General features: G+C 57.7%; 1 protein-coding gene across 3 annotated transcripts; it reads left to right on the plus strand.

The window, feature by feature from the left end:
- Positions 1–583: 583 nt before the first annotated feature.
- On the plus strand, positions 584–24,426 carry MICALL1 (MICAL like 1). Of its 3 annotated transcripts, XM_074375529.1 has the most exons (17): positions 585–1,081; positions 5,383–5,431; positions 5,882–6,023; positions 8,018–8,106; positions 9,227–9,369; positions 10,530–10,975; positions 12,239–12,296; positions 12,937–13,313; positions 14,716–15,131; positions 17,766–17,900; positions 18,521–18,647; positions 18,786–18,876; positions 19,029–19,102; positions 21,650–21,764; positions 21,961–22,007; positions 23,041–23,099; positions 24,195–24,426. In XM_074375529.1, the coding sequence occupies exons 1-17, from the start codon at positions 936–938 to the stop codon at positions 24,198–24,200; spliced, it is 2,520 nt and encodes an 839-aa protein (XP_074231630.1). In that variant the 5' UTR covers positions 585–935; the 3' UTR covers positions 24,201–24,426. The 3 variants fall into 3 exon arrangements, with proteins under 3 accessions (XP_074231629.1, XP_074231630.1, XP_074231628.1); XM_074375528.1 differs by having other exon boundaries at positions 584–1,081; positions 14,716–15,125; positions 23,041–24,426; XM_074375527.1 differs by having other exon boundaries at positions 586–1,081; positions 23,041–24,426.
- Positions 24,427–24,760: the final 334 nt, after the last annotated feature.

A 24,760-nucleotide genomic window follows, 5' to 3' on the forward strand; every position in this document is an offset into this window, starting at 1 on the left:
ACACCTAGACCAACACTGGGGGGGTTGGGAGGCTGGGAGCATGGAGTTTCCCAGTCAAGCTCTAGGGGGGAGGGGATGGCGGCAGACAGAACTACCTGGAAATCGCGTGTGTTCTGGAGTGGTGACACAGTGTGAGGGAAGTTAGTGTCATCTTGGGGTGCTTTGGGGTCTGCAGGGAAACTGCCTGATTGGCCTAAGGTGGGGGGAATGCCTCCCCAAAGTTTCAGGCCAGGGGAATGTGGGAGATTTGCAAGTCCTTCAGCCAAATAGCGGGAAGCAATTAGGTTGGGAGCAAGAAGAGAGTTCCCGGTGAGCAGCGTGGTGGAGGTGGAAGAAATCATTATTGCGAGGGACTAGTTTGCTGTGGGTGAGGGGTTCAGGGGTTGTCCCAGAGTTCTTTGAGGGGTCCACGGAGAGGGGAGGGAGTGATCGGGATCGCCGAGGAGAGGGGCGGTGGGGTGTTGGGCCGGCGGGGAGGGGTGGTCCGCGTCTAGGGGCGGAGCCGCCGCTGGGTGGGGCGCCAGCCCGCCGCCCTCTCCCCGCTCCCCGGCGGCGGCGGGCGGGGACCGAGGCCAGCGGGACGCCGGCGCCCGCGGCCGGCCCACAGCGAGGGTAGAGGGCGGCGGTGAGTAGGCGGCGGCCGGCGGGGCCGGGCCACGCGGGCGGCGGCTGCTCGGGCAGGTCCGGGCAGGGCCGGGCGGGCAGCAGGCAGCCGAGCCGGGACCCCGCGCCGGAGCCCAAGCGAGGACACCGAGGCCGCGGCCCCGCCTCCTCCCCGCCCCCCGCCCGCCGCCCGCGGGTCGCGCCCGGAGCTCCGAGAGGCGCCGGGCAGGGAAGCGACAGAGCCACAGCCGCAGCCGGAAACCGGCCCGAGCTGAGCCTGAGGGTGAAACCCGGTCCCGGCGGCGCCCGGAGCCGGACCCGAGCCCGCGCTCATGGCGGGGCCGCGGGGCGCGCTGCTGGCCTGGTGCCGCCGCCAGTGCGAGGGCTACCGCGGCGTGGACATCCGCGACCTGAGCAGCTCCTTCCGGGACGGCCTGGCCTTCTGCGCCATCCTGCACCGGCACCGGCCCGACCTGCTGTGAGTGCCGGGAGGGCGGGCGGCCGGGGCGCAGGGCGGCGCGGGCTCGAGCTAGGGACCCCCGCCCCCCTTAGTGACGCGGAGCCCGGGCGGTGGCTGGCGCCGCCCCCGGAGACGGAGGCGGCGACCCTCCGGCGGGCCCCCAACGCCTCGCAGGACACTGAGACCCTCCGACCCAGGGCTTCCCCTCCCCCACTTGGCCTCTCTGACCCCGCCCACTGGGACACTGAACCAGCCCCCCGTGCTGGTCCCTCTGCCTTGGCCCTGGCCCCGCCCACAGGGCACTGATTTCCGTCAGAGGAACACAGAGGCCTTGACTCAAGGGGCACCGAGCCCTTCTCGGGGACTCTGGGCCTTTCTTATACTAAACTCTGAAACAGGCGCATTGAGCAGCCTCCTCCCCGTGAGACACTGAGGCCTGTTTCCTCTGTGGGGCCCCCTTGGTCTGAATCCGTCTCTGATTCCCCTATGGGATCTTGTCTCCAGGGCACTAGCACAGGAGGAGACCCGTGGTTAGCAGAGGTCCGATGAATGGATGTAACCCCCTCCAACTCCATTAGGACCGAGACCTGCCTCCCCAGGTGTGCCCCACAGCCCTGCTGACCACAGTGGGGCAGGGCTACTTGAGTGAAGACTCCTAGGATCCAACTGACACCCCTAATGGGCTGCTCCAGGGTGTGAAATGGCCTCTTCTTCACCCCAGCTGCCCAGTGAGGTTCCATGGGAAAATTTATTCAGACCCCAGAGCAGTTGACTTGAGGTTTCTATCTCGACTTTCTCCTTGGGCCCTGGAACCTCTTACATTCATTCATTCATTCACTCATTCATTCACTCATTCATTCATTCATTCACTCATTCATTCATTCATTCATAAAACACTGAGTTAAGTTTGTCTGGCATCCACAATTCCTTGTACTTCCTGTCTCATCTGCAAATCGAGGATAAGTGTCACGGTCCTGGCCTGTCTTGCTTACAGTCCCCTGGACAGGGCTCCGTGAGCCTGGCAGATTCTGCAGTCTTTGTGTGTCTTTTCCACCTCCAGACCTGCACCCCCCAAGGACAGCACCTGGGAGGCTTTGATGAAGGAGGGAAGAAAGGAAGGCAAGGATTCGATGGTGTAGATGCACTTAGTTGCTCTGTACCATGTGGTACAATGTCTGGGGGTGGTGGGGTAGGCCCTAGAGTGGGCCCTGGTGGAGAGGGTTTTGGCGGATGTGCACACAGAAGCGGATGAGATGAGTTGAAGGTGTAGGTGGGCTGCTGCCTGCTTTGAGGCATGTGACACGAGGTCGGGGGCTCAGGAGCCGGGGCTTGAAGGATCGAGAAGGGCACCCAAATTGGACCCATGCCTTAGAGCAGAGGGGTCTTCTGCTTTGGCTGGGAGGCAGGCGGTGAGGCAGGGTCAGGGCCAGTGTGTGAAAGGACTTGGGTGTCAAGCTAAAGCTGCGTGACCGCCCTGAGCCTGCCAGCACAAAGTGCAGGCTGCTTGGTTTGCGGTCAGCTCCTCCATGTGCTGAGTGTGCAGCCGTGGGAAAGTCACTGGATACCTCCAGGCAGCAGTTTCCTCATCTGTAAAGTGGGGTTGATAATAAGACCCACGTCACTGGATTGTTGTGGGCATAAAATGAGATCGTGAACATTCAATTGACATTAATTATTATAAGTAGTGTTATTAGGCAGTAGGGGAGGATGAAAGTGTCTTATTCCTGCATTTATTCCCCAAGTGTCTGCAGAGTGGTACTCTGTGCTGGACATTGTACCTGCTAATGAAAATAGCAACCAACCAACCAAGAGACAAACCCCACACAGTCTCCCACAGCCTCTGGGGGTAACAGAGGTATAAATAGTGCTGATAACTCCATGTGGGAAGTGCTGTATCAGATGGCTAGGCTGGGAAGGCCTCTCAGACATCACATAGTCATAGGAGACAGCAGGAGGCAGGTCAGGGCCGAGGGAAGGGTGTTCTGGGCAGAGGGGACCGCCTGAGTGGTCATAGACATAGGCAGCGCTATTGGAGTCCATAGTACATGGCAGGGAGGGCCAGATGTGGCTGGGCCAGAGTGCTTAGGATCTCCTGCTGGCTAAGGGGGGTGGATGGGGTCATGGGGAGTCATGTGGGTTTTAAGCAGGGGAGGGATGTAGCTAGAGTTGGTGTGGAGTGGAGGCCAGCTTCCCTCCTGAAAAGAGATCCAGGATCAGGTCCAGGCAGGCCAGCATCTGGGCTGCCAGCCCATTGTACAGGAGAAAAACTGAGGCCCAGGTCCTACGTAAGGCATAGAGAGGACCTCAGCAATGGGTAGGGGAGGACCTCCCTGAAAATAGGGGTGACGTAGGTGTGAGGGTAAGAATCATCTTCGAAAGGGGTTCAGGCCCCTGGAGCTGTGGGCCGGTTCATTCTCCCTCCCCCGTCCAAGCATCTTTAAGCTCCCTTGAGGTCAGAGACCATGTGGGTTTCATTTTTGTATTCCTCATCTCCCCCAGAGCCAAATAGAACTTCCCAGGCCTTTGAAGACTCTCAGAAAATATCTGTTCCCGAAGTCCAGATGTTGATTCAGGATGAAGCTAGGGGAGGGGGAAGAAGCTGGAGGAAAAAAATCGAAGTATCTTGGGGACCTTTACAGTTTTCACATTGTTTCCAGCATTTATTCATTCAGTAAACATTTATGGAGTGCCTACTAAGTACAGGGAACTGTAGGGTGCTGGGTTCACAGGGAGAACAAAATGTGACCCCAGCCTTCTAGGAACACTACTGGGGAGACTGAAATAAACTCCCAGACAAGTTGCTTTTGTCTCATTCGTGCTCAGAACAAGCTTTTGTTGGAGGCTGAGCTGGTTTCACAGTGTCCCAGAGGTTTAGAGAGGTTACGTAGCTTGCTCAGAGTCACACTTCTAGGCAGTGGCAAAGCAAGGGGAGGAGTCAGGGACCCAGCTAAGGGGAGAAGGAAGCGTCTCGCCAGAGGTGACAACAGGGGCTGAACTCATACACAGTCCCCTCCCCATCTCCCTCCTCAGTCCACCCAGCCTTGGAGCACCTCCTGGGGTTTGCAAGCTGCCGTTTCCTGCCTTGGTCCAGGGTTCGCTGTACCATGGACTCTGCCTGGTGAAGTTAGGGGTCAGGAGGGCAGGAGAGGCTCTTTTGTGTCTGTGAGGCTTGCCTCTACCAAACCCAGACTCGACCAGTCCTCCCCACCAGCCTGGAAGTTGGTACGAGTGCTTTCCCCAGTTTGCAGATGGGAAAATGAAGGCCGGCAAGGACTGCTGACTGCCCAAGGCCCCACAGCCTCGCCCGGAAGAGCAGAAGTGCCTGGGACCCAGACTTCGGAGGCTGGTGCTGCCTGCTCCGGCCTCTGGGCCCACGACTCGGGCAGTCAGGCTGCAGTTTTCAGCCATAGAAGGACAAGGCTTCCACTGGGTGCACCCAGGAGGCTGCTGAGCAAGATGGCCGGGCCTCCTCTGCTGGTTTCGCCACTCCAGCAGCCGGAGCGGGGAGGTGGGGAGGGGGATAAATAAAGCCAGGGTCCCCCAGGAGGCCCTACCACTTCTCACCTGTCCCAGCTTAGAAACTGGGAAACCCTTCACTGCTCCCCCAGGGACAGTGCCCCCAGGAATGGCCCAGCAGGGTGGGTCAGCCATTCAGTGCCAGCAGCTCTGGAGAGTATAAGCTTTCTAGTCTAGTTCAGACTTGTTCTATTCCTGGCCCCATTAAAACAACATTCCTTTTCAGGCTGGGTTAGGGATTTGGCAAGTTGGTGTGGCTTCTCCAGGTTTGTAATATGCAGTGAAAGGACCAGAAATGTGGATTCCCAGGGCTAGGTGGCCTCCCCACCACCCGCTGGGCCTCAGTGTCCCTGTCTGTAAAATGGGGTAAATACCTGCCAAGTAGAGTTGAAAATAGAGTAAATTTAAGACAGAAGCTCAGCCCAGTGCCCGGCATGGGGTCAGCAATCCATGGATATCCCTGCTACCAGCATTGGTCCTGGTCTTAGTTTTGTCTTTGCCACTGAGTCAGGACTTGGCTTCCTGGGGATAATCTTAAAGATCAGACTTCAGCTCCGCCCCTTCTGAGTGATTTCCAGCCTCTGCTTGGAGGCCTCCTGAGGCCATGAGCTCATCCTCTGCCCTACCTGGCAGCCCCGACTCTGTCAGATGTGCTTGTTGCCTCAGTTTCCTCCTGAGTCCACAGAGCCTTCCCCCAGCCCTGCTGAGGCCCAGGTGGGCTGGGATGAGGTCACCTCCATTGGTCACTCCACACCCCTGCCCCAGCCTTCCTCAGTGCTCCTCCTCCCCTTTGCTTCTTGCAGAGATTTTGACTCACTTTCCAAGGACAATGTCTTCGAGAATAACCGTTTGGTAAGTCCCCCAGACAGACAGAAGCCCAGGAGGCTGTGTGTGTTGAGGGTGGGGTGGGAGGATGGAGATCTTGCAGGCCAGGGCTTGTGGGCCAGCTCCCAGATGAGCTGCCCTGCACTGGGGCCCTGGTTGCTCCTCTCCCTGTCCACCTGCTTCCCTCTGGCTCACTTGTGTCTGGAGCACAGGCCTTCCCCTTCTCTAGGTCATAGTGTAAGGCCAGAGCTGGGGGGAGCCTACAGTTGCCCCTGCCCTGATCCCCCTCATCCTACTGAGGGAAGCTGGGTCTAAGTGGAGAGGGGCCCACTGACCCTGCCTCCTCTTCCTCTTCCTGCTGTGGCTGCTTCTGCACACCTCCCAACTTTCCCCAACCCCTGCACCTGCTCCCATCCCCACCCCTTACCTGCCTCTGCCCCAGACCTTCCCTCACTCTCATACCTGTTCCTACCCCAGGCCTTTGAAGTGGCCGAGAAGGAGCTGGGGATCCCTGCCCTCCTGGACCCCAATGACATGGTCTCCATGAGTGTCCCCGACTGCCTCAGTATCATGACCTACGTGTCCCAGTATTACAACCACTTTGCTAGCCCCGGTCAAGGTGAGAGGGGTGCACCCTCTGGGGAGGCTGGCCTGGGGGTGGGGCTGGGGATATGTCCTATTGTTTTCTGAGCTACAAACAGGCGCCAGGAGGCAGCCCATCATTCATTCACTATATCATTCATTCACTTGCTGAAATATTTATTGAGTAAAATAACACTGTGCTGGGCCCTTGGGGTACAGTTTTGACTGAGATCACTGTGCTCCTGGAGCTCACAGCCTTGTCCGGAAGACACAACAAATATGTAACAGCAAATAACATCAGAGGAGACAGAGCAGGGCAAGGTCATCCGCTGCCTGGGAGTTCACCTCTCTGGCACCCACCCTCACTTCCTGTTTGCAGACACTTCCCTGGAGTTTTTCCTCTGGTGGGGAAGTGATCCTGTAGGGCTGTTGTGCACTGTGTTCCCAACAGTGACCTTCAAGACCTGAGAACACAGAGGAAATGGGTTCAGAGAGGGGAAGCTAGGAGCTCAAGATCACACAGCAGGAAAACATAATCTGAATCCAGATGTCCTGACTCCTGTGCTGTGTCACTGCTGTCACAGGTTGTGTGGGTGGTGGGCACCTTGCCCGTCCCCTGTCCCATGTCAGTCCTTTCTCCTGCCTCTGCTCTCTGTGCAGACAGTCTCAGCCCATCTCTTTAAAAAAGTATTCTTTGAAATCAGGATTGTTATTTTCTTACTAAAACATGCTTACTGTAGAAAATTTGGAACATAGAAAAAGCATAAAAACTTCAAAATTAAAATAATCTACTCCCTCCCCCAGATAATGCTAGGGATTAATGTTATAACAACCAATAACATGATGTGTATTTTACCAAAAGTCAAGATAAAAGTATTTCTCCACTGCCAAGTCTTTGGTGAGAGGCAGTGTGGACTCAGCATTTTGGCTCTGCCCTTTGCTGTCTGGGTGAGAGTGGGCCACATGGTCACCTCTTGTCCTGGTGAGAGCAACAGTGCCCACCTCACAGGGTTGATGGGAGTAAATGAGGAAATGTGAACCTGTGTCTGGCCCTAATTTAAGACTCAAGGTTACCATTATTATTACTTTTTTTAAAGCCCCCTTTTTGAGGGGAGGGAGGTAATTAGGTTTATTTATTTATTTAAATGGAGGTGCTGGGGATTGAACCCAGGACCTTGTGCATGCTAAGCATGTGCTCTACAACTAAGCCATACCCTCCCCGCATTATTACTTTTTTATTCCATTGGTTAGAGTTTTAGCTTGCTCACCTAGAATCACAATTCAGTCTTACCTTCTGGAAGGTTCCATGTTGCCAAACTCCAGTCTTTCTTTACTAAGCTCTTCTCTGGAAGGCCACTTTCCGGGGACCTGCCAGGTGGGTAGGTCAGGGAAGACCCTCAGTAATACTGTTGGTGGTGCCCGCTCCGTTTCTGGGTCCTCACTGAACACCCTGGGGGTGCAGGTGCCCTGGTGGCCCAGTTCCCTGCACTGTGCCCTGAGAGCACCCCCCGGGCCTACGGGGAATTCTTGTTCCTAAAGGCACAGTTTGTGTTTTTTGTACAACTTGGCCCCTAAATACAAACCATTTTTATCCCACCTGCTGCTCAACCAGAGGAGACAGCGTGGTGTTCCAACGCTGGAGGCAAAGCTGGCTGTTAGACGCCTCCAGATGGTCCTGTTCTGTATTTTCTGGGCCCACTTAGCCTGGCAGGAAGGAAGCTGCCCGTCCGTTCACATACTGGGCACTGCTGGTTCTGGGACTGGGCTGGTGCCTTGCTGTTCACACTGCCCTGTGTGGTGGGGGCCTCTGTCCCACTTTGCGGAGGCTCAGAGAGGTTAGGTGGCTTGCCCTTGGCGCTGAGCTCAGAGGTGGAGGCGTCCCTTGGCCTGTGTGAAGTGGGAGCCTGTTCCCACTGCATCGGGGGGCCTGCCCACAAGTGGTGGCAGTGGAGCTCAAATCTCAGGCCAGGTTGGGCCTCCTGGGACTCCAGGGCTTCCAGATGCCTGAGTCTCTTTCCTGTCTTTTGGTAGCTGGTGTCTCACCCGCTAGAAAGGGCCTGGCATCGTCCTCCCCACCATCTGAAGGGCCCACCCCGACGGAACCAGGAGACAGGGCTCAGGTAGGCAGAGGCTGGGGGTGGGAGGGCGAGGTGGGGGTATGACTGCCATAGCAGTATCAGAGGACATTCTCGGCCCCTTCCCACTGGCTTCAGAAGCAGAGTCTCAGAGGCCAGGGCAGGGGCAGGGGATCGCAGGCCTGGGAAGGGGCACAGAGCATCCATGGACTGACTTTCCCTCAAGGGACTGACAGGACTTAAATGTACAACACAGCAGACACTCCCCTTGAGGCCTGTGAGAAAGAGCTTTTAACTTCCTGGTGTGATTCTGTTTAATCCTCTCAACAACACTGGGAGGTTGGTATTATGTGTCCTGATGTACAAATGAGGAAACTGCGGCTCAGAGAGGTTTGTTCATTTGTCCAAAGTCTCTTAGCTGGGAGGTAGAGGCCACACTGTCAGTCTCCTGCTCCAAGATGCTTAGGGGGTGACACCAGCCTTTCACATCTGGACTGCACTTCACTGTGTTTCAAGGGCTTTCCCCAGCTGCTCCCATCTGCTCCTATCTGCTCCTTGCTGGCGGAGCTCTTCAGGGACAGGGAGCTGGCCCAGGGTGGGAGCCCAGTGAGGGTGTGCAGGACTGAGACAGGCAGGGGTAGGGTTCTGTTTGGCAGGTGGGAACCCAAAGCCTAGAGTTGAAAGCAACTCGCTCAAGGTCACGGTGCTTAGAAGCTGAGAAGCTGGGATTTAAATCTCCTTGGCTCTAGTTGGGGAAACGGAGAAGGCAGACAAGGTGGGCCTAAGAGGACAGTCAACTGTCAGGGAAAGCCCACCTACCGGGTTGGAGAGGGGCAGGAGCAGCTCACGGGAAGGGATTCTACATCCAGGAGCTGCCTTTCTGGCAGGGAAGTCCCCAGAAACTGGAAGTCAGGATTTTTATGTTTCCACTCTGACTCAGTGACCTTGAACAAGTCTTTCCCCCTTTCTGGGCTTCAGTTACCTCATCTACAAAACAGTGATAGCCTCCCACCCTCTGCCCCTCCGGGACTCTGATGGAGTCAGTCAGCACTGTGCACCCTTGAGGGGACGGCCCCCATTAGAGTGGGGAACCAGGGGAGTGTTCTGGGACAGGATGGTTGGTGACCCTGCCCTGCCCCCAGTCTGCCCACGTCCTTCTCTGCAGGGCGAGGAGCGCTCCTCGGGCAGCCTGTCGGAGCAAGGTGCCTGTCGGACGCCCAGCAGCACGTGCGCGGCCTGCCAGCAGCATGTGCACCTGGTGCAGCGCTACCTGGCTGACGGCAAGCTGTACCACCGGCACTGCTTCCGGTGAGTGGCTGGGGAGCCTGGGAGCGGGGAGCATCCATGGATTCAGCACCACGTGTGCCCGACCTCTTGCCAGGCTCTTCATGCCGAAGCATCTTGCTTATCCCCATTTTCCTGATGAACAGACTAAGGCCGAGTGAGAGGAGAAGTCCTGCTAGTCACATAATGAGAGAAATGGGGCCAGAGCTCTTTGAGACTAAGTACCTAATGGTGCTGAAGGAGCAGAATGTGCTTTAAAAACAATTGGAGAAAGAAAAGATTAAAAAAAAAATCTCAGTAATAACTTGCTTTCAGTGTGTGGCCCCCGGGGAAGCCAGGTTTAAAACAAATGGAGTAAGAGGCAGGGAAAATATAAGTAGCTTATTAGAGAATGTATGAAACATTTTACGTGTGATTAAAAACAACATCAGCAAAGCAATTGAATACTCGAGGGAAACCGGTGACTAAGAGTTACAGCGAGTATTCAGTTGTGGTTTAGTTGTGGGTGCGTGTGTGTGTGTGTGTAGTGGCTGGACCTGGAAACCCAGGGACCTGACTGCAGAACTGAGGTGTCAGGGGGGAAAATTCTTGAGAAAGGGAACCATTGCATCAACCCAGTCACGTCTGGCCACAGGGCAACGTTTTAGAAACTTTTTATGGTGACCCCCCCCAGTAAGAAATGTTTGACAGTGTGACCAGCTGTGCTTGCATCCCTGAAATGAAACTTGTGTAAATAGATTTACAACTGGAATTGGAGTTTCATAAAACAAGTGTGAGACACTCTGATGTATTTATTTTATTCTATTTCAGTAAAAAACAAAACAAAAAACCTGGTTGGTTGAAAACCACTAAACTGATTTCCTGAGCCACTAATGAGTGGCGGCCCGCACAGTGGAGGGAACCTCCAGGTTCGGGGGGAAGCCTTTGCTTCCTCTTGCAGCAGAAACTGAAGTCGTGTTTCACAATTTGTGTTGCTGACTTCCCGGGGTTTTATTGTTCTATGATTCTGACATTTACTGTTTTCCTTTTCCAATGGGAAGTCCTGGGCACTGAGACAGGGTCCAGGCTGGTAGTTGGGAGTAGGGGAGGGAGAGCCTTGGCTGTGGCAGGAGGGGTATCCAGCACCCTGGACTGGGTTGCCTGGTTAAGTTGACCTCCCCACCCCACCCCTTTCTCCTTGGCAGGTGTCGACGGTGCTCCAGCACCCTGCTCCCTGGAGCATACAAGAATGGGCCAGAGGAGGGCACCTTTGTGTGTGCAGAGCACTGCGCTAGGCTGGGCCCAGGTGGGCGGTCGGTGGTCAGGCCCGGACCCCCCCAACAGCCAAAGCAGCAGCATCTTCCAGAAGAAGCCAAGGATGTGGAGGGAGGCGGCCCCGGCCCTAGTGTGGCTGCAGGGGCTGAGGTGGACCTGCCCAAGGCCAGCCCTGAAACCCGGCCCCAGATCCCCACCAAGCCTCGTGTTCCTGGCAAACCACAAGAGCTGGCCAACCCCCCGGCCAGCCGCCCCACACCTGCTCCCAGGAAGGCCTCCGAGAGCACAGCCCCGACGCCCCCTACGCCCCGGCCCCGGTCAAGTCTGCAGCATGAGAACCTGGTGGAGCAGGGAGGCAGCGGCGGCCTGGTGAACGGTGAGCCACAGTCCAGCTGGGGCTGGGAGCTCGTGGAGTGTGTCTGGCATTTAATCTTGCGTGTGCACTGCTGGTATTCGTGGGGTCACACCATCTGTTTGTGCTTATGTGTGCTGTGTATGTGCAGGGGATGACTGTGGTGCTGAGGTTATGAATTGGTGCAGCAAATAGTTACTGAGTCCTCTTTGTGCATGCCCTGTTCTCCATGCTGGGGGCACACGGACCCCAGCTCTGGACCGCCCCGTTTTGTGTGTGCTGGGGTGTTTGTGTTTTTTGTGTTTGTCTTGTATGCTTCAGTTTTGGGGTGTGTAGTGGGTGCATGCTGTGTGTGCCTGTGTCCCGAGTGAGTGTCTCTGGGACTTGGTGTGTCCACACTCAGGTGACCTCCCCTCCCTCACCCAGCTCATGTGCTTGTCCATGTGTGGATGTCAGGCAAGGAAAAGTCGGGGCAGGGGACAGGGGAGGGTGTGTCCCTGGTCAGATGGGCCCCTGGGGCGCTCTCCAGGCTAGCCTGAACTGCAGCGAAGACCCTGCCCCGCCTCCTCATTGCAAGACCTTCCCATATGACCTCCCTGGGCTTCCATGAGCTCATGGAAGCGAGGTTCCTTGTCACCTGAGATGGGCCGGGCAGCTCTTATCCGTGGGGACCTGGGGGAGGGAGACTCCCAGGGTCTACCTCTGGGATTTTTCAGTTCTGTTCAGTTCAGTTCTCATGGAGGCCCGTTCCTGAGCTGCGCGCTGGGGATGGAGATACCGTTCAGACCTCTTTGTGCCTTTGAGGTGCTGCCAGCCTCGAGGGAGAGACAGATGCGGGCACAGGGATTTCAGTAGAATGTAGAAGTCTGTTAAGAAGGGGGAAGCAGAGACTATTGTGGGATTCACAGAGGATACTTGGGAGGCCGAGGCTTCCAGGAGGATGTGACACTGGGGTTGAGTTGAGACGGTATTTCCTGTCCACTGTGGGGAAGTGTTAGAGGGCACCTGGGTTCCCCCTTCTTAACTGAAATTCAGATGGGTCTCCAGGTGTCCTGGCCTTTCCCCTTTGACCTTCTCTACCTTTCACCTTCGGTGCTTATCTCGTCTCCCTGAGGCCTGGGCCGAGGAGGTATGAGGGTCCAGGTGAGGTTGCCATGGCCCCGTGGAGTCCAGGGCCCACCAGGTGTGAAGATAGGGCACTCCTTGGTGAGGCCGGCACTTTGGCCTGCTCCGGGTGCCCTACTCTGCTGCTCATGAAGGCCTGTCTCACTCTCGTTTCCCATCTAGGGAGGCTGCATGAACCCCCCGTCCCCAAGCCCAGAGGGACGCCCAAGCTGTCAGAGAGGTATGCTGGCCCCTGAGGGGCTTTCAGGGCCCTGTTTGGGGCCTGGATGGGTAACAAGGCCCTGTGACCCACCAGCACAGCCTCTCAAGAATGGGCAGAGCTCACCCGCACCCCCCAGCAGGAGCCTGTGCCTGTATCCCTTTCCCTGTGGCTCCTCTGGGGTCCCCTTTCCTGTGGGCAGCAGTGCCTGTTAGAGATGGCTGCCTCTGGGGTCCCTTCACCTCTCCAAGCCTCTGCTGCCTCTGTAATGTGGGGGGCCTAGGCCTCGCTGCCAGAGGTGTGAGAATCAGCAGCAGAGTACAGAAAGACCCAGAAAAGCACAGCTGTGCACCTGGCTCAGCTCCTCCACCCCCGGGACCTTGCGTCACAGGCGAGGACATCTCTTCCCAGCTGTTCTTTGGGAGCCGTGCTTCCCCTGTATGGTCCATGAGAGAGGGGGGCAGAGATGGAGAGACAGACAGAAAGAGAGAGGATCCCCAGGTCTCTTCAGCTTTGGTACCAGACTGGCCCCATGGGGCTGGGGTGGGAGAGAAGGGCACGGTGTCTCGTCCACCCCGTTTGAGGACTCAGGACTGTCCGTGGAGAGGATGCGGCTGTCCTTGCCTCCTAATGATTTCTGCCTCTTCCTGCCTCCGTCCAGGTCGCCAGCCCCCAGGAAGGACCCCCCGTGGATCACGCTGGTGCAGGCAGAGCCAAAGAAGAAGCCAGCTCCCCCACCCCCGAGCAGCAGTCCTGGGCCGCCGCCAGGCCGGGACAGCAGGCAGGTGGAGAACGGAGGTGTGGACGAGGTGGCCACACGGGGCTCAGAGGCGGCTGGCCTGGAGCCCAAACCCTACAACCCCTTTGAGGAGGAGGAGGAAGAGCCCTCAGCTGCACCCAGTGTGGCCACCGGCCCTGCCCTGGCTCACCCGGAGTCCACACCCAAGTCCCTGCACCCCTGGTATGGCATCACCCCGACCAGCAGCCCAAAGACAAAGAAGCGCCCGGCCCCCCGAGCACCCAGTGCGTCCCCCCTCGGTGAGTGCCTTTCCTGGAAGCTCTCCAACAGTTGGGACTCTGGGGTTGGGCATCTGATCAGCCCAGGGCCGAGGAAGGGCCTGTGGTTTAGAGGGATCCGCTCCAGGCCAGGTGCCATATGTGTCCTCAACTAATCCTACAGCAAACCTGTGAGGTGGGTATCATACCCCATTTGACAGGTGAGGCAACTGAGGCACAGAAAGGGTGATTTGCCCAAAGCCTCACAGCGATTAAGCAGTGGAGGCAGAATTTGAACCCAGGGTCCAGACTCCAGGCTCTTAACTTTCCATAACCCACCTCACAGGACTATTGTGAGAATTAAATGTGTTATCCACTGAAGTGCTCAGCACAGTATCGGGTCTCGGGAGGCATGCGGCAAGAGTTAGCTCCAAACTGGCCCATGTAGTCATTATCCTGCAGTCACCAGGCAGCTCGGGCTCTGACCTGGATGCATGACATGGCACTAGTGACTTTGAGCACTTCCTCCTCTGTGTCTGTCTTCAGTCTCCCCATCTGGAAAATGGGGGTGATGGGCCAGCTGCAGGGCGCTGTGTCTCCCTCCGCCCAGCACTTCCTCTCACCATCTTGCAGTCTCCTTGGGCCCTGTGCCTGGTCACCTTCTACCACAGCTGGGGTCCGGCTGCCTCCAAGACCTCTGGGGGAGCCCCTCAGACAGTGGGGTTGACAGCATGTGGGAGGTGACCAGAGGCAGGAGCTCAGGTGGTCCAGGCTCCCTGCTCGGGCCCCTGCTGGCACCCTGGGACCCTCCCGCTGAGTGTGCTTGGCCCAGTGGAGGTGGTGGGCGAGCGAGGGATGCAGCCGATGGGATGAGCTCTTGAGTCAGACACAGCTGGGTCCAGTCCCAGCCCTTGTCTTCTCTGAGTCTGTTGCCTCATTTGGAAAGTGCAGATGATACCTTGACACATGGTTTATCCATCATCTGCCTGAGGATGACGGTGGCACAGGGCAGTGCCTGGCCGCGAGCTGGCCACTGCGAGGGTTGCCCACTCCTCCCTCTCAGGTCGGAGGCAGAGGAGAGGGCAGACAGAAGCGAGGCTTTTTGCCTTTTCAGTTTGGCTTTGCTTTGGGTCAGACTGGACGTGGGAGGGGAAGTGGAGGCCGCAGCCATGCCGGATGAGGAAAGAAACCCAGGGCTATGGACATGTCCCGAGGTGGCCCATCAGAGCCTGAGGAACGTGGGATAAATTTGGATGATTTGTCTGCCAGTGACCTTGGTCCTACCATGTACTTGCTGTTCTCTGGGCTTTTGCTTTTCTGAATGTGGAGGATGTGGGTTTCCAGGGCCACCTGCAGCTCTGTCGAGAGTAGAGCACATTAGGCGAGGCTGGAAGCCCTGCCCCTGCCCCTCACATGGCACCCACTCACACGTTCATTTCCGCAGCTCTCCACGCCTCCCGCCTGTCACACTCGGAGCCACCCTCAGCCACCCCGTCGCCAGCCCTCAGCGTGGAGAGCCTGTCGTCCGAGGGCTCCAGCCAGCCCCCCAGTGGGGAGCTTCTAGAGCCACCAGTTGTGCCCAAGAGCTCCTCAGAGCCTGCTGTCCATGCCCCTGGCACCCCTGGGACCTCTGCCAGCCTCTCCACCAACTCCTCCCTGTCTTCCTCTGGGGAGCTGGTGCAACCCAGCGTGGACCGGACACCTCAAGCCAGCCCTGGCCTTGCCCCCAGTACTGGGGGCAGCCCAGGTCCCCTGCCAGTCAAGCCCTGCAGGGGCGCTGCCCCCACCCCTCTCCTGCTGGTTGGAGACAAGAGCCCTGCACCTTCCCCTGGAACCTTGTCCCCGCAGCTCCAGGTAAAGGTGAGTGCCTTACCCTTGTTCAAAGCTGCTGTCCTGTCCAGTGGATGTGGGCCTGGTCTCAGGGCAGGAGTGTCCAGGGCCTTCCATCTTTGCTGGCCCTAGCTTCTTGGGTGACCTTGGCTGTGGCCAGCTACCCGTTCCCCACTCCATTCACTGAGGTCCAGCTCCGTCTCTCCATCCTGCCATCCATTGGCCAGACCTCCTATCCATCTGTTCCCCTGTCTACCTGTCTGGCCCTCCGCGTATTGAGGCCCTAGCTATTATTTACCTGCTGTGTCCAGGCACTTGCCCGTTCGGGGAGTGTCCACCAGCCACTGTTCATCACACATCCTTCTGTCCACCCTTCCATTCACTGAGGCCCTGTGTGTGCCAGACCCTGGCAGGATGGCATTGAGACCCTGTCCTTGCCCTTTAGGAACTCACGTTCTGCTCAGAGAGAGAGGCCCAGCTGAGTTCTACAAGGTCCCCTGGGGTAGAGCACAGAGAGGAGGGGATGACTACCTTCTCGGGGTCATTTTCCTTCTCCAGAGACCTCAGTCTCCCCTCCTGTAGAACGGGGCAGTTGGTGTTCATTGAGTGCCTCCTGTGCGCACGGGCTGGCCTGGGCTCCGGAGGTGATGTGGCTGTGGTGGTCCCCGCCCCTCAGCTGCTCACAGTCAGGTCGGGGTGGGCTACTGAAATGACTACACTGCTATGTGCAGAGTTTGTAGTGAGGGGTGGTCAGCCCTCCATAGGAAGTGGAGTGATTTACTGAGTGCTTGTTGTGTGCAGCTCCTGGGCTGCAGACAGACCCTGCTCTGGGCTCCCCTCTCCAGGCCCCCTCCCAGGCTCGCCCCGGGCTCCGTCTCCTCTCTGGGCTGAGTAGGCACGTGGAGGGTCTGCTGGGCACCCATCCCTGGGAGCTCATTTTCCAGATGACCTTTGTGGGCTGGGGGAGCACTTGTTTCTCAGTCCCACCTCAAGAATAGGGCATCACAGGGGTCAGGATATTCTTCTGGGCACCTGGTTCACAAGGGGACCTCTCCTGCAGCCGTGGCCTCTTTGTGCCACTAGGTTCTGATCCTCCACCCTCTGTGCCCTGCAGCCCTCTGAGGGCCCAAGACTCGTCCAGCCCCAGGTGGAGGGTGGCAGGACAGCTCACGTGGGCTGGCTGTGGTCCTGGTCTGACCGACCTGACAGAGGATGAGTCTGCGGAGGGGCCTGAGCTGTTGGCCCAGCCTCCACTTGTGTTCCTCTTGAAGGTTATTTAGCCTCCCCTGGCCCAGGCCACAGCCTCCTGTCCAGGTCGGCCACCCACCTGCTGTGTGACTTGGAGAAGGCCCCATCCCTTCTCTGGTTCTCTCTGCTCTGAGGAGTCCCAGGGTTCCTTGGTGTGGGAGGTGGGGGAGGGAGTGGATTTTGGATGCCTCTCCCCTCCCCCCTACAGGCAGCTCCCTTTAAACATCTGTCTCCTGTCCTGGGGTCTGTGAAAGGTTGGTTTGAAGGAGTTCTGTGGCTGAGAAAAGGCTGAGAACCCTTGAGGGGCTGGAGGCCTTCGGGCTGTTTGGCCCTGCTGGGCCCCTCTGGGTGTAATTGAGCAGGGTGGGGGCAGACCTCACATGGGCTTCCTTCTTGGGGTGCCCCAACCCTAATCCCAGGATTCAGAGAGAATCCCAGAGGCAGCGGGGCAGGAGACAGGGGCCTTGGGCAGGTCTGTCTCCCTATGGTGCCTGGATTCTGGCCTGGCACTTTCCTTGCTTCAGATCCCAGAACACCTTCCAACCTGCAAGAATCTCTCCCAGGGCTGGCACAGGTGAGGTGAGCAGGGCTCCTCCCTCCTCCCCGCAGTTGTTGGAGAGCTGGGTGATCACTCCTGGGAGGACTCCATGGCCTCAGGTGATGCCTTTGTTTCCGATGAGCTGGGACAAGTGGTTGGAAAATGTTGGCACTGCCTGTGTGGCAGGCGGGGCCTGTCCCAGGGCTGGGCCTGCCCGGCTGTGCTGGCCTCAAAGAGGACAGGGATCTCCCTAGGGGGCAGCAGAGGATGTGAGTCTTTCCTGGGCAGGGCAGGAGCTACCTTCCTCCTCCCTCTTCCGGCTAGTGGAAGGAGGGATCCCTGCTTTTGCACTTCCTGGCTGGGCGGCCCTACGCAAGGGGCTTCACCCCTCTGAGCCCTGGAATCCCTGCTGGGAAAAGGGAGATTGTGAGGCCTGAATGAGCTACTACAGCTGTCTGACCCTAAACTCCATGTCCTGACCACTGCCCCCAGCCCCACCCTGAAACAGTCTCATCCCAGCTTGGGCCCCTGGGAGGAGCGTGACCTTGAGCGATTTACTTAACCTCTCTGAACTTGAGTTTACACAGCGGTGAAGTGGGCTTCACACTACCCACTTTATGAAGTGGTTGTGAGGCTCGAACAGTATCTGGTGTAGAAAAGTATCTGGTGCAGCAGGTGCACAAGGGAGGCGCTGGGAAATGGACGTGTTTGTTGGATGGCTGAGTGCCTCAGAGACCAGATGCTGGGAGGTTCCCTCTCTGCCCGGACCCTCCTTCCCCGGGGACAGGTCTGCTTGCCGTAGTCCCAGGTGATCAGGCTGCCAGGGTCTTCCTGCCCCCAGCCCCGACTTACCTTCTGTCATGTCTTCCTGCCTTTAGTCTTCCTGTAAGGAGAATCCTTTTAACCGGAAGGCATCACCCACAGCGTCCCCAACCATAAAGAAGGCCACCAAGGGCTCGAAGCCAGCGAGACCGCCTGCCCCAGGACACGGCTTCCCACTCATCAAACGCAAGGTACGGCTGGGAACCCCGGACACCTGGCTGCCTGAGCCTGGGCCTCCTCCCTTGGCCGACTCAGGCTTCCCATGGGACTCTGTGACAGGATGGGCTGTCTGGGCAGCTACCCTCAGGTGCTGGAGGAAGGAGATGCTTGTGAGGCCCAGCTGGGAGATGTAACTTGCAGCCAGGGGGATTTTGAGCAGATCAGCTGCTCTCAGCCGAAAGCAACGGGTGATGCATTTAGCTTGTTACTAATAATAGTTCAAGGATCAAAGTGTTCACATGACATACTTCTACTTAACCGGCTTAGAGTATTCTCAATTTCTCTCTCTAATAGGGTCATTCTCTTACTTTGTCATATCTTTTCTGAAGTGGCAGAAGAGGGGGAGGAAGTTGCCACAAGAGGCAGGAAGTTGTGTCTCTGGGTGTGCCTGCTGGCACTAGGACCAAGCCCTATCTCTGCACCCACCCCTCCCCACACTGGGATCTTGGTATCTGGCCACACGGGTGTGGGACAGAGCTGGGGCCTGGGCCTGTGGTGGCCAGTGCTGGCTGGAGAGAAGAGGCAAGCTTCTGGCAGCAGGCACGTGGGAGGGCAGGCTGTGTCCTTCAGGTGACTTGGTGCTGTCGGGCAGGTCCAGGCCGACCAGTACATCCCCGAGGAGGACATCCACGGAGAGATGGACACCATCGAGCGCCAGCTGGATGCCCTGGAACACCGTGGGGTCATGCTGGAGGAGAAGCTGCGTGGGGGAGTGAACGGTGTGGGAGCTGTAGGGGGCCTGTGGGTGGGACTTAGATGGGTGGGGGGAGCCTCTCTCCCTGTGTAGGAGCCGCCATGGTTCCTTTGAAGGGAGAAACTGCCTCCAGCCCTGGTCTCAGTGGGCATCTGGCTTCCAGAGGGCCGTGAGGATGACTTGCTGGTGGACTGGTTCAAGCTCATCCACGAGAAGCATCTGCTGGTCCGGCGGGAGTCCGAGCTCATCTATGTGTGAGTCCTTCCTCCCCTTGGCCCCTGGCTCCCCTCCCCAGAATCTTTGGAGCTTAGGACTGACTGAGAATCTGCACCTTCTTCCCTCATCGCGAGAGCTCAGGGCAGGCGATTTGGGCAGACCTAATAACTGCCTTATTCTCATGCTCTAGCTTCAAGCAGCAGAACCTGGAGCAGCGCCAGGCCGATGTGGAGTATGAGCTCCGGTGCCTCCTCAACAAGCCAGGTGAGTGCGGTCACACCCACACCCCTGACACCCGCCCTGGGGCCCGGTGACATGGAAGAGTGGGCCAGGTTCTTCCCCTGCGGGCTGGGAAGTGGGCAGACAGGGCCCTGATGGGGGTGCGCAGGCAGGCTCTGGGAACAGGCCAGAGGACAGGGCCAGGAGGTGCTGTCTGGGTTCTAACAGGTGATAAATAGGCTCGAACCATGACAGGAGAGGGAACAGCATGGCTAGTGTGAGGGTATGATGTGTGGTGTGGGATGACAGGCCTGCTGGGAGCACCACGCCCAGGAGCAGACTGGCCTGTTTGGGCCACGGACTCTCTGAGATGTGTGGCTGGGCAGCACCCCAGCGGGGAGGGGTCAGGCTCCAGGGCCCAGGGCTGCCCCGATGATCGAGGGAGGGCAGGTGCTTCTCCAGGGGCAGCTCTGAGCTCATGGCCATTAGGCCAGAGGACAGCAGGACTGCTGGTGGGAGGAGGAGTGGTAGAAAGGCCCCCACAGTGTGGCTCAGAGTAACTCTGGAAGGGAGGGATGGGATGTGCTCAGAATGGGGGGGGGAGCAGCAGGAGGGCCTGGGTGGGGAGTCAGACAGTCCTGGGTCTTGCCGCTAACTTGCTAGGTGACCTGGGGCAGCTTTCTTAGCCCCTCTGAACTTCATGTGTAAGACAGGGATGAAGGGTACCCACCTCATAGGGTATTCTTAGGCCCAGGAGACAGTGGATGTGGAAAGGCTCTGTGCCCTCTGAGGGGCTGATGGCTGATAGTTATTATGTGGCTGAATTGGGGTCTGGGACCAGGATGTGGAGTGAGCCGACAGACAGCTGGAGTAGGGAGTGTCCAGCGGCGGAAGACAAGGCCTTTGACCACTTCCTGTGGCCCAGGTAGTAGGCATTCACGTTCCCATCTGACAGATGAGGAAATGGAGAGCCAGCGAGGCTGAGAGTCTTGCCCATTGGTGACAGAGCTGGGCTTCTATACACGTTTCTGACCTGGGCCTGTCCCTGCACATAGCCTCTCCTGCCTGCTGAGACAGTGGCCTTGATTTTCTACTGAGTGGGGAGCTTGGGAGGCTGGATGAGACCCAGAGGCAGGAGTGTCCCTAGGGAGGTCACAGAATGTCCCAGCCCAGCCCTACCATCTATGAGTCACTCCCATCTCCATAGGCTGGGGCATGGCTGTCACTCAGAGGGAGCCGCAGCGACACCTTGTGGCCAGGGTGTGCGCAGCACCTCTGTACCCCAGGCCAGCCTGGTCCTGGGCTTTTTGTGTTGCTTCTCCAGCCCTCTGTGTGGTGGACTGGAGTTTGTCATCCTGTCCCAGATGCTGCCTTTGGAGGGTGAGATGGTTTATAAGGCCCCAGGTGGGCTGGAGACCCACAGGTCACCATAAGGGCTGTAGCTTGGGGGTGTCAGGCTGCCTGGGTTCTACCCTTGCTGTGTTTTATTTATTATTATTTTAAAATTTTATTTATTTATTTTTATTGCAGTACAGTCAATTACAATATGTCAATTTCTGGTGTACAGCACAATGTCCCAGTCATGCATATACATACATATATTCATTTTCATATTTACTCTTGCTGTGTGATTCTGGTCAAGGACTTAACTTCCTCAAGCCTCAGTTTTCCCACATGTAGGTTGGGACGTAACTTACCCAGGCCCTAGATTTGGGAAGTAGCAAAGTAGGATGTGAACTGAGGTGGTGACGCTGAAACCCATGTCATCCCCAGAATTCTGCTGGGCCAACTGCTCCAGAGTTTGGGCAAATTGAGGCGGTAGGGGGCTGGGTCATGGCTCAGGGGTCTCAGGATGCTTATTTTGAGATGAGGCGGCCTGTGGTGGCAGATGTTGGAGGGAAGGTCAAGTGTGGGCATCCATTCCTGGGGAGTCTGTGGGCTGGGTGAGAGGATTACCAAGCTGCAGGTGCCGGGCCTTGGAGGGTGGTCCTATGGGATGGCTCGGGCTCTTGAGGGTTCTTGAGAGGAGGCTGGAGGGGCAGCAAGTGTATGAGACATCAGGAACACCTCCTGGCTAGGCTTCCTGTCCACAGGGTCCCCTCTAGTCTGCCTTCCTTCATGGCATTATATGAATGCCCCAGTATGCCACTTGGGTCATGTTGTTTCTCCTGCATGAGGACCCCTGGGTTTCCCTGTTATCTCCCACCCTGCCCCACTCTGGCCAGCCCACCATTGGAGGCTCTCAGCAGGCCCAGCCTGAATCCTGCCTCCCCCAAGAAACCACCTAGTGAGCATTTGTTGAATGAATGAATGAACATAAGCAGGAAACTCTTTGGCACTTGCTGGTCTCCGTTAGAACACGTGTGTGCCGGCCTTCCCAGAGCTCCCTTGCAGAGTTTTTTCGGTAGGCAGGCTGGGATCCTTGATCTCTTCTACGACAGCCTTCATTTCTCCTTACAATCCCCACCCATCTGGGGCCTCCTCCCTGTCCCCGTGGTGTCTAGTGTGGGGCTGGTCCTGGCCACCCTTAGCCCTTAGGTGTTGGTTCCTTGCTTCCTGGAACTCATGTCCCCCAACTCTCCCCTTGGGCAGAAAAGGATTGGACAGAGGAGGACCGGGGCCGAGAGAAGGTGCTGATGCAGGAGCTCGTGACCCTCATCGAGCAGCGCAACGCCATCGTCAACTGCCTAGATGAGGACCGGCAGAGGTGACATGATCGGGGGAGGGGTTCCCCAGGGCTGCCTTTGGGGCAGAGTCCAGAGCAGGCAGGCCAGCTCTGCCCTCACTGCCAGCCGTCCCAGTGTGCCCTTGCTCACCCTGTGTGGACTCCATGTCTGGAGGGGACTGAGAGATGATCTGGTCCTTCCTCCTGTGGGACACTCAGCTTCCCTTTCTCACCTCAGGGAGGAAGAGGAAGATAAGATGTTAGAAGCCATGATCAAGAAGAAAGGTGAGGCCCCTCCTGGGGCCCTGGCCCACTTAACTCCTGGAGGGTGGGGGGCAGTTTGAACAAAGGGTTGGAGCGGGTGCTACAGGGACAGTGTGTGCAAACTCCTAGCCTCTGTTTTGCCGCGAAGGCCAGGTGTAGGAAGGCCAGCCAGCCTACAGCCAGGAGGGTGGGTGTGGGATGCCCTGGTACCCAAGGGGAGGATGGCGGCATATGGGAGCATTTTCCCAGGGTGCATCTACCTTACACCCTGCATTCCTCCTTGAGATCTACAGCTGGCTTAGGAGGGGTCTGTGGGCTCAAAGAGCAATCCCTCCTGCAGATAAGATACTGCCTAAAATGGTTAAAAGAGCCCTGGACTGAGAGGCAGGAGATCTGGGCCTAATCTTGGTTCCACCAGTGACTCATGTTGTGGCCTGTGGTTAAGTCTAGGCTCCAGCTAGACTGGATTCCAGTCCCAGCTTTGGTGCTTCCCAGATGGATGGTTTTGAGCCGGCCACCTCACCCCTTTATGCTTCCTCTCCTCATCTGCAGACCTGGGTGACAGAGGCACCCACCTCCCGGGCGTGTGCTGAGGATGACTCAGATAACGCATAGAAAGCCCTTAGCCCGGGGCCTGACACCTCCAAAGAGCTAGGATGGTGTTAGTCCATTTCAAAACCCACATTTTCCTCAACTGTAATAAGTTGGGGCTGGGACGGATGATTTTCTGAGGTTTTCTCCAGCTCTGACTGTCAGCGTCTGTGTTGTAATGCGCAGAGCTGTGGGCACCAGCCTGGGGGAACTGAACCTTTTAAAGATGGACGTACGCCAGGCTGGGGGGCTCCCATGTTGCTTTCATGTGTGCTCGTCTCCCAATCCTGCCTAAACACTGGGGAGGGTATGTCGCATTTTAGACACGAAGAACCGGAGGCTCAGAAGGGTGCAGGGACGTGCCCATGGTTCCAGGCAAGGTAGTGGCGGAGGTGGGCCAGCACTCCTGGCCATTGCCCCCACCCCCGGCCTGCCCTGATGGACTCCTGTATCCCTTTTGCAGAGTTCCAGAAAGAGGTTGAACCCGAGGGCAAGAAGAAGGGCAAGTTCAAGACCATGAAGGTGCTGAAGCTGCTGGGAAACAAGCGGGACCCCAAGAGCAAGTCCCCTGGGGACAAGAGCTGACAGCGTGCCGCCAGCTGGGGGCCCCACCCCTCCTGGCTTGGCCCTGGGCTGTGCTCTGCTGGGAGCACCCCGCTGCCTTCAGGATCAGCTGAGAGGAAAGATGACTTAGGGAAGGGGGCTTCTTGGTGACAGCCTCTCCCTCCTCAGGGTCCTCTGCCTGGTCTGGGCCAAAGAGTTTTCTTCCCTTTCCTCTGAGCCCCAGGTGGCTTCAGTTGCGCCCAGCCTGGTTCTGATGACTCCCGATGCTGTGACCGTCCCCAGGAGCAAGCCGGATCCGGGTCCGGGTCTGGGTTTGGGTCTGGGAGCGGCAGCCGCTGAGCACACCCGCCCCTCGTCCCGCTCAGCCTCTGCCGAGCCGGGCAGCTCCTTGGACCCTCTTCTCTCTGTGCCGCACCCAGATGGGAGCCTTACCTGTCAGAGTCTTTGGGTCTGTCTTTTGGGCCGATGGTAGCCCTCCGGCTTGGGTGTCTTGCCTCATGGGCTCTCCCCTCTCGGCAGGCCGGCGAGCAGGGCTCGGCTGCACTGGCTTCTTTCCGCCCTGGTCCTGGTTCTGAAACTTCCTTTCAGTGCGGGCGGCCCTGACTCTGTTTCTCCTCACTCAGGAGCTCTATTTATGAAGTCTCTTAATTAAGTTGGAGGTAGTTACTGTGTCCTCAGATGCGAATGGGCCTGATGGACAAATCCCTTTCTCTGTTCCTGGAAGTTCTAGGAGGTTCTTCCCTCATCTCCCCTTGTTCTGCAGGAAATCTCACTTCCCAGGACGTGGGGGCCGTGCTGGGGTGGGTGGGTACCTGGATGCTGAGTCCCCCAGGATGGGCCTTGGGGAGTTCTGATCCCTGACCCTCAGCCAGATCAGCAGCAGGGGTGTGCTGCCCGTAGGTGCTAATCCTGGTCCTGTACCACACGGTAGCCTGGCCCTCCTGTCCGCCCTTCCCCGCCACCTCAGGGCTGGGGCATGGTGCACCCACTCTGGGTGGTCACTGCTAGCGTGTCTCCTCATGTTCGTCTGTTGTCCGTTCTCTCCCACCGAAGGACTGATGGCTGCTCACTCCTTGGGATGGCTGTGGGAGAGGAGCCGCGGATGGGGACCACCACCGTACCCCCGGGAATGTGCCCAGCAGCTCTTGGTCAAAGCACTGTTGCTCTAAGCTATGTCTGGGGTGTGTCTAGGGCCCCTTGCCCTCAGCACACCTCTTGGGGAAAGATCGCACTGTATTAACTTGAGAGGGTTTTCCTCACTGACAATAAACAGAGACCACCTCTAGTTGCTGGTGTCCTGCAGCCTTGGGGCGCCTTCCCCTCGCCAGGTCTGCTGTCTTCCCCGCCTTGGCCGCGCCTCGTGGCCCGCCTGTCTGATTGCCCAGGAGGGCGTGGACGGGCTGCCACCGACGGCAGCAGGACCGCTTCCTCTGCAGGGAAGGTGGCTCCCACACCTGTGCAGCCCGGCTTCTCCTTCCAAACGTGCCTGTTGAGGACCTGGAGCTGGGGTCACCAACTCCAGTACCTTCCAGGGGCCAGGCAGGTGACACCCATGAACCAGGCTGGGCTCCGTCAGGCTGACTTGATTTCAGGGGACTTGGTGGTGGGGACTGGGGTGA

Source organism: Camelus bactrianus, chromosome 12 (assembly GCF_048773025.1).
Source record: "Camelus bactrianus isolate YW-2024 breed Bactrian camel chromosome 12, ASM4877302v1, whole genome shotgun sequence".
Classification (NCBI taxonomy): Eukaryota; Metazoa; Chordata; class Mammalia; order Artiodactyla; family Camelidae; genus Camelus; species Camelus bactrianus.

Excerpts from the sequence above, each read along its gene's own strand:
- MICALL1 (XM_074375527.1), top strand. The coding sequence starts at position 936 with ATGGCGGGGCCGCGGGGCGCGCTGCTGGCCTGGTGCCGCCGCCAGTGC. Across the intron at positions 8,107-9,226 it reads AACCAGGAGACAGGGCTCAG|GGCGAGGAGCGCTCCTCGGG; the intron begins GTAGGCAGAGGC and ends CCTTCTCTGCAG. Across the intron at positions 13,314-14,715 it reads ACCCAGTGCGTCCCCCCTCG|CTCTCCACGCCTCCCGCCTG; the intron begins GTGAGTGCCTTT and ends TCATTTCCGCAG.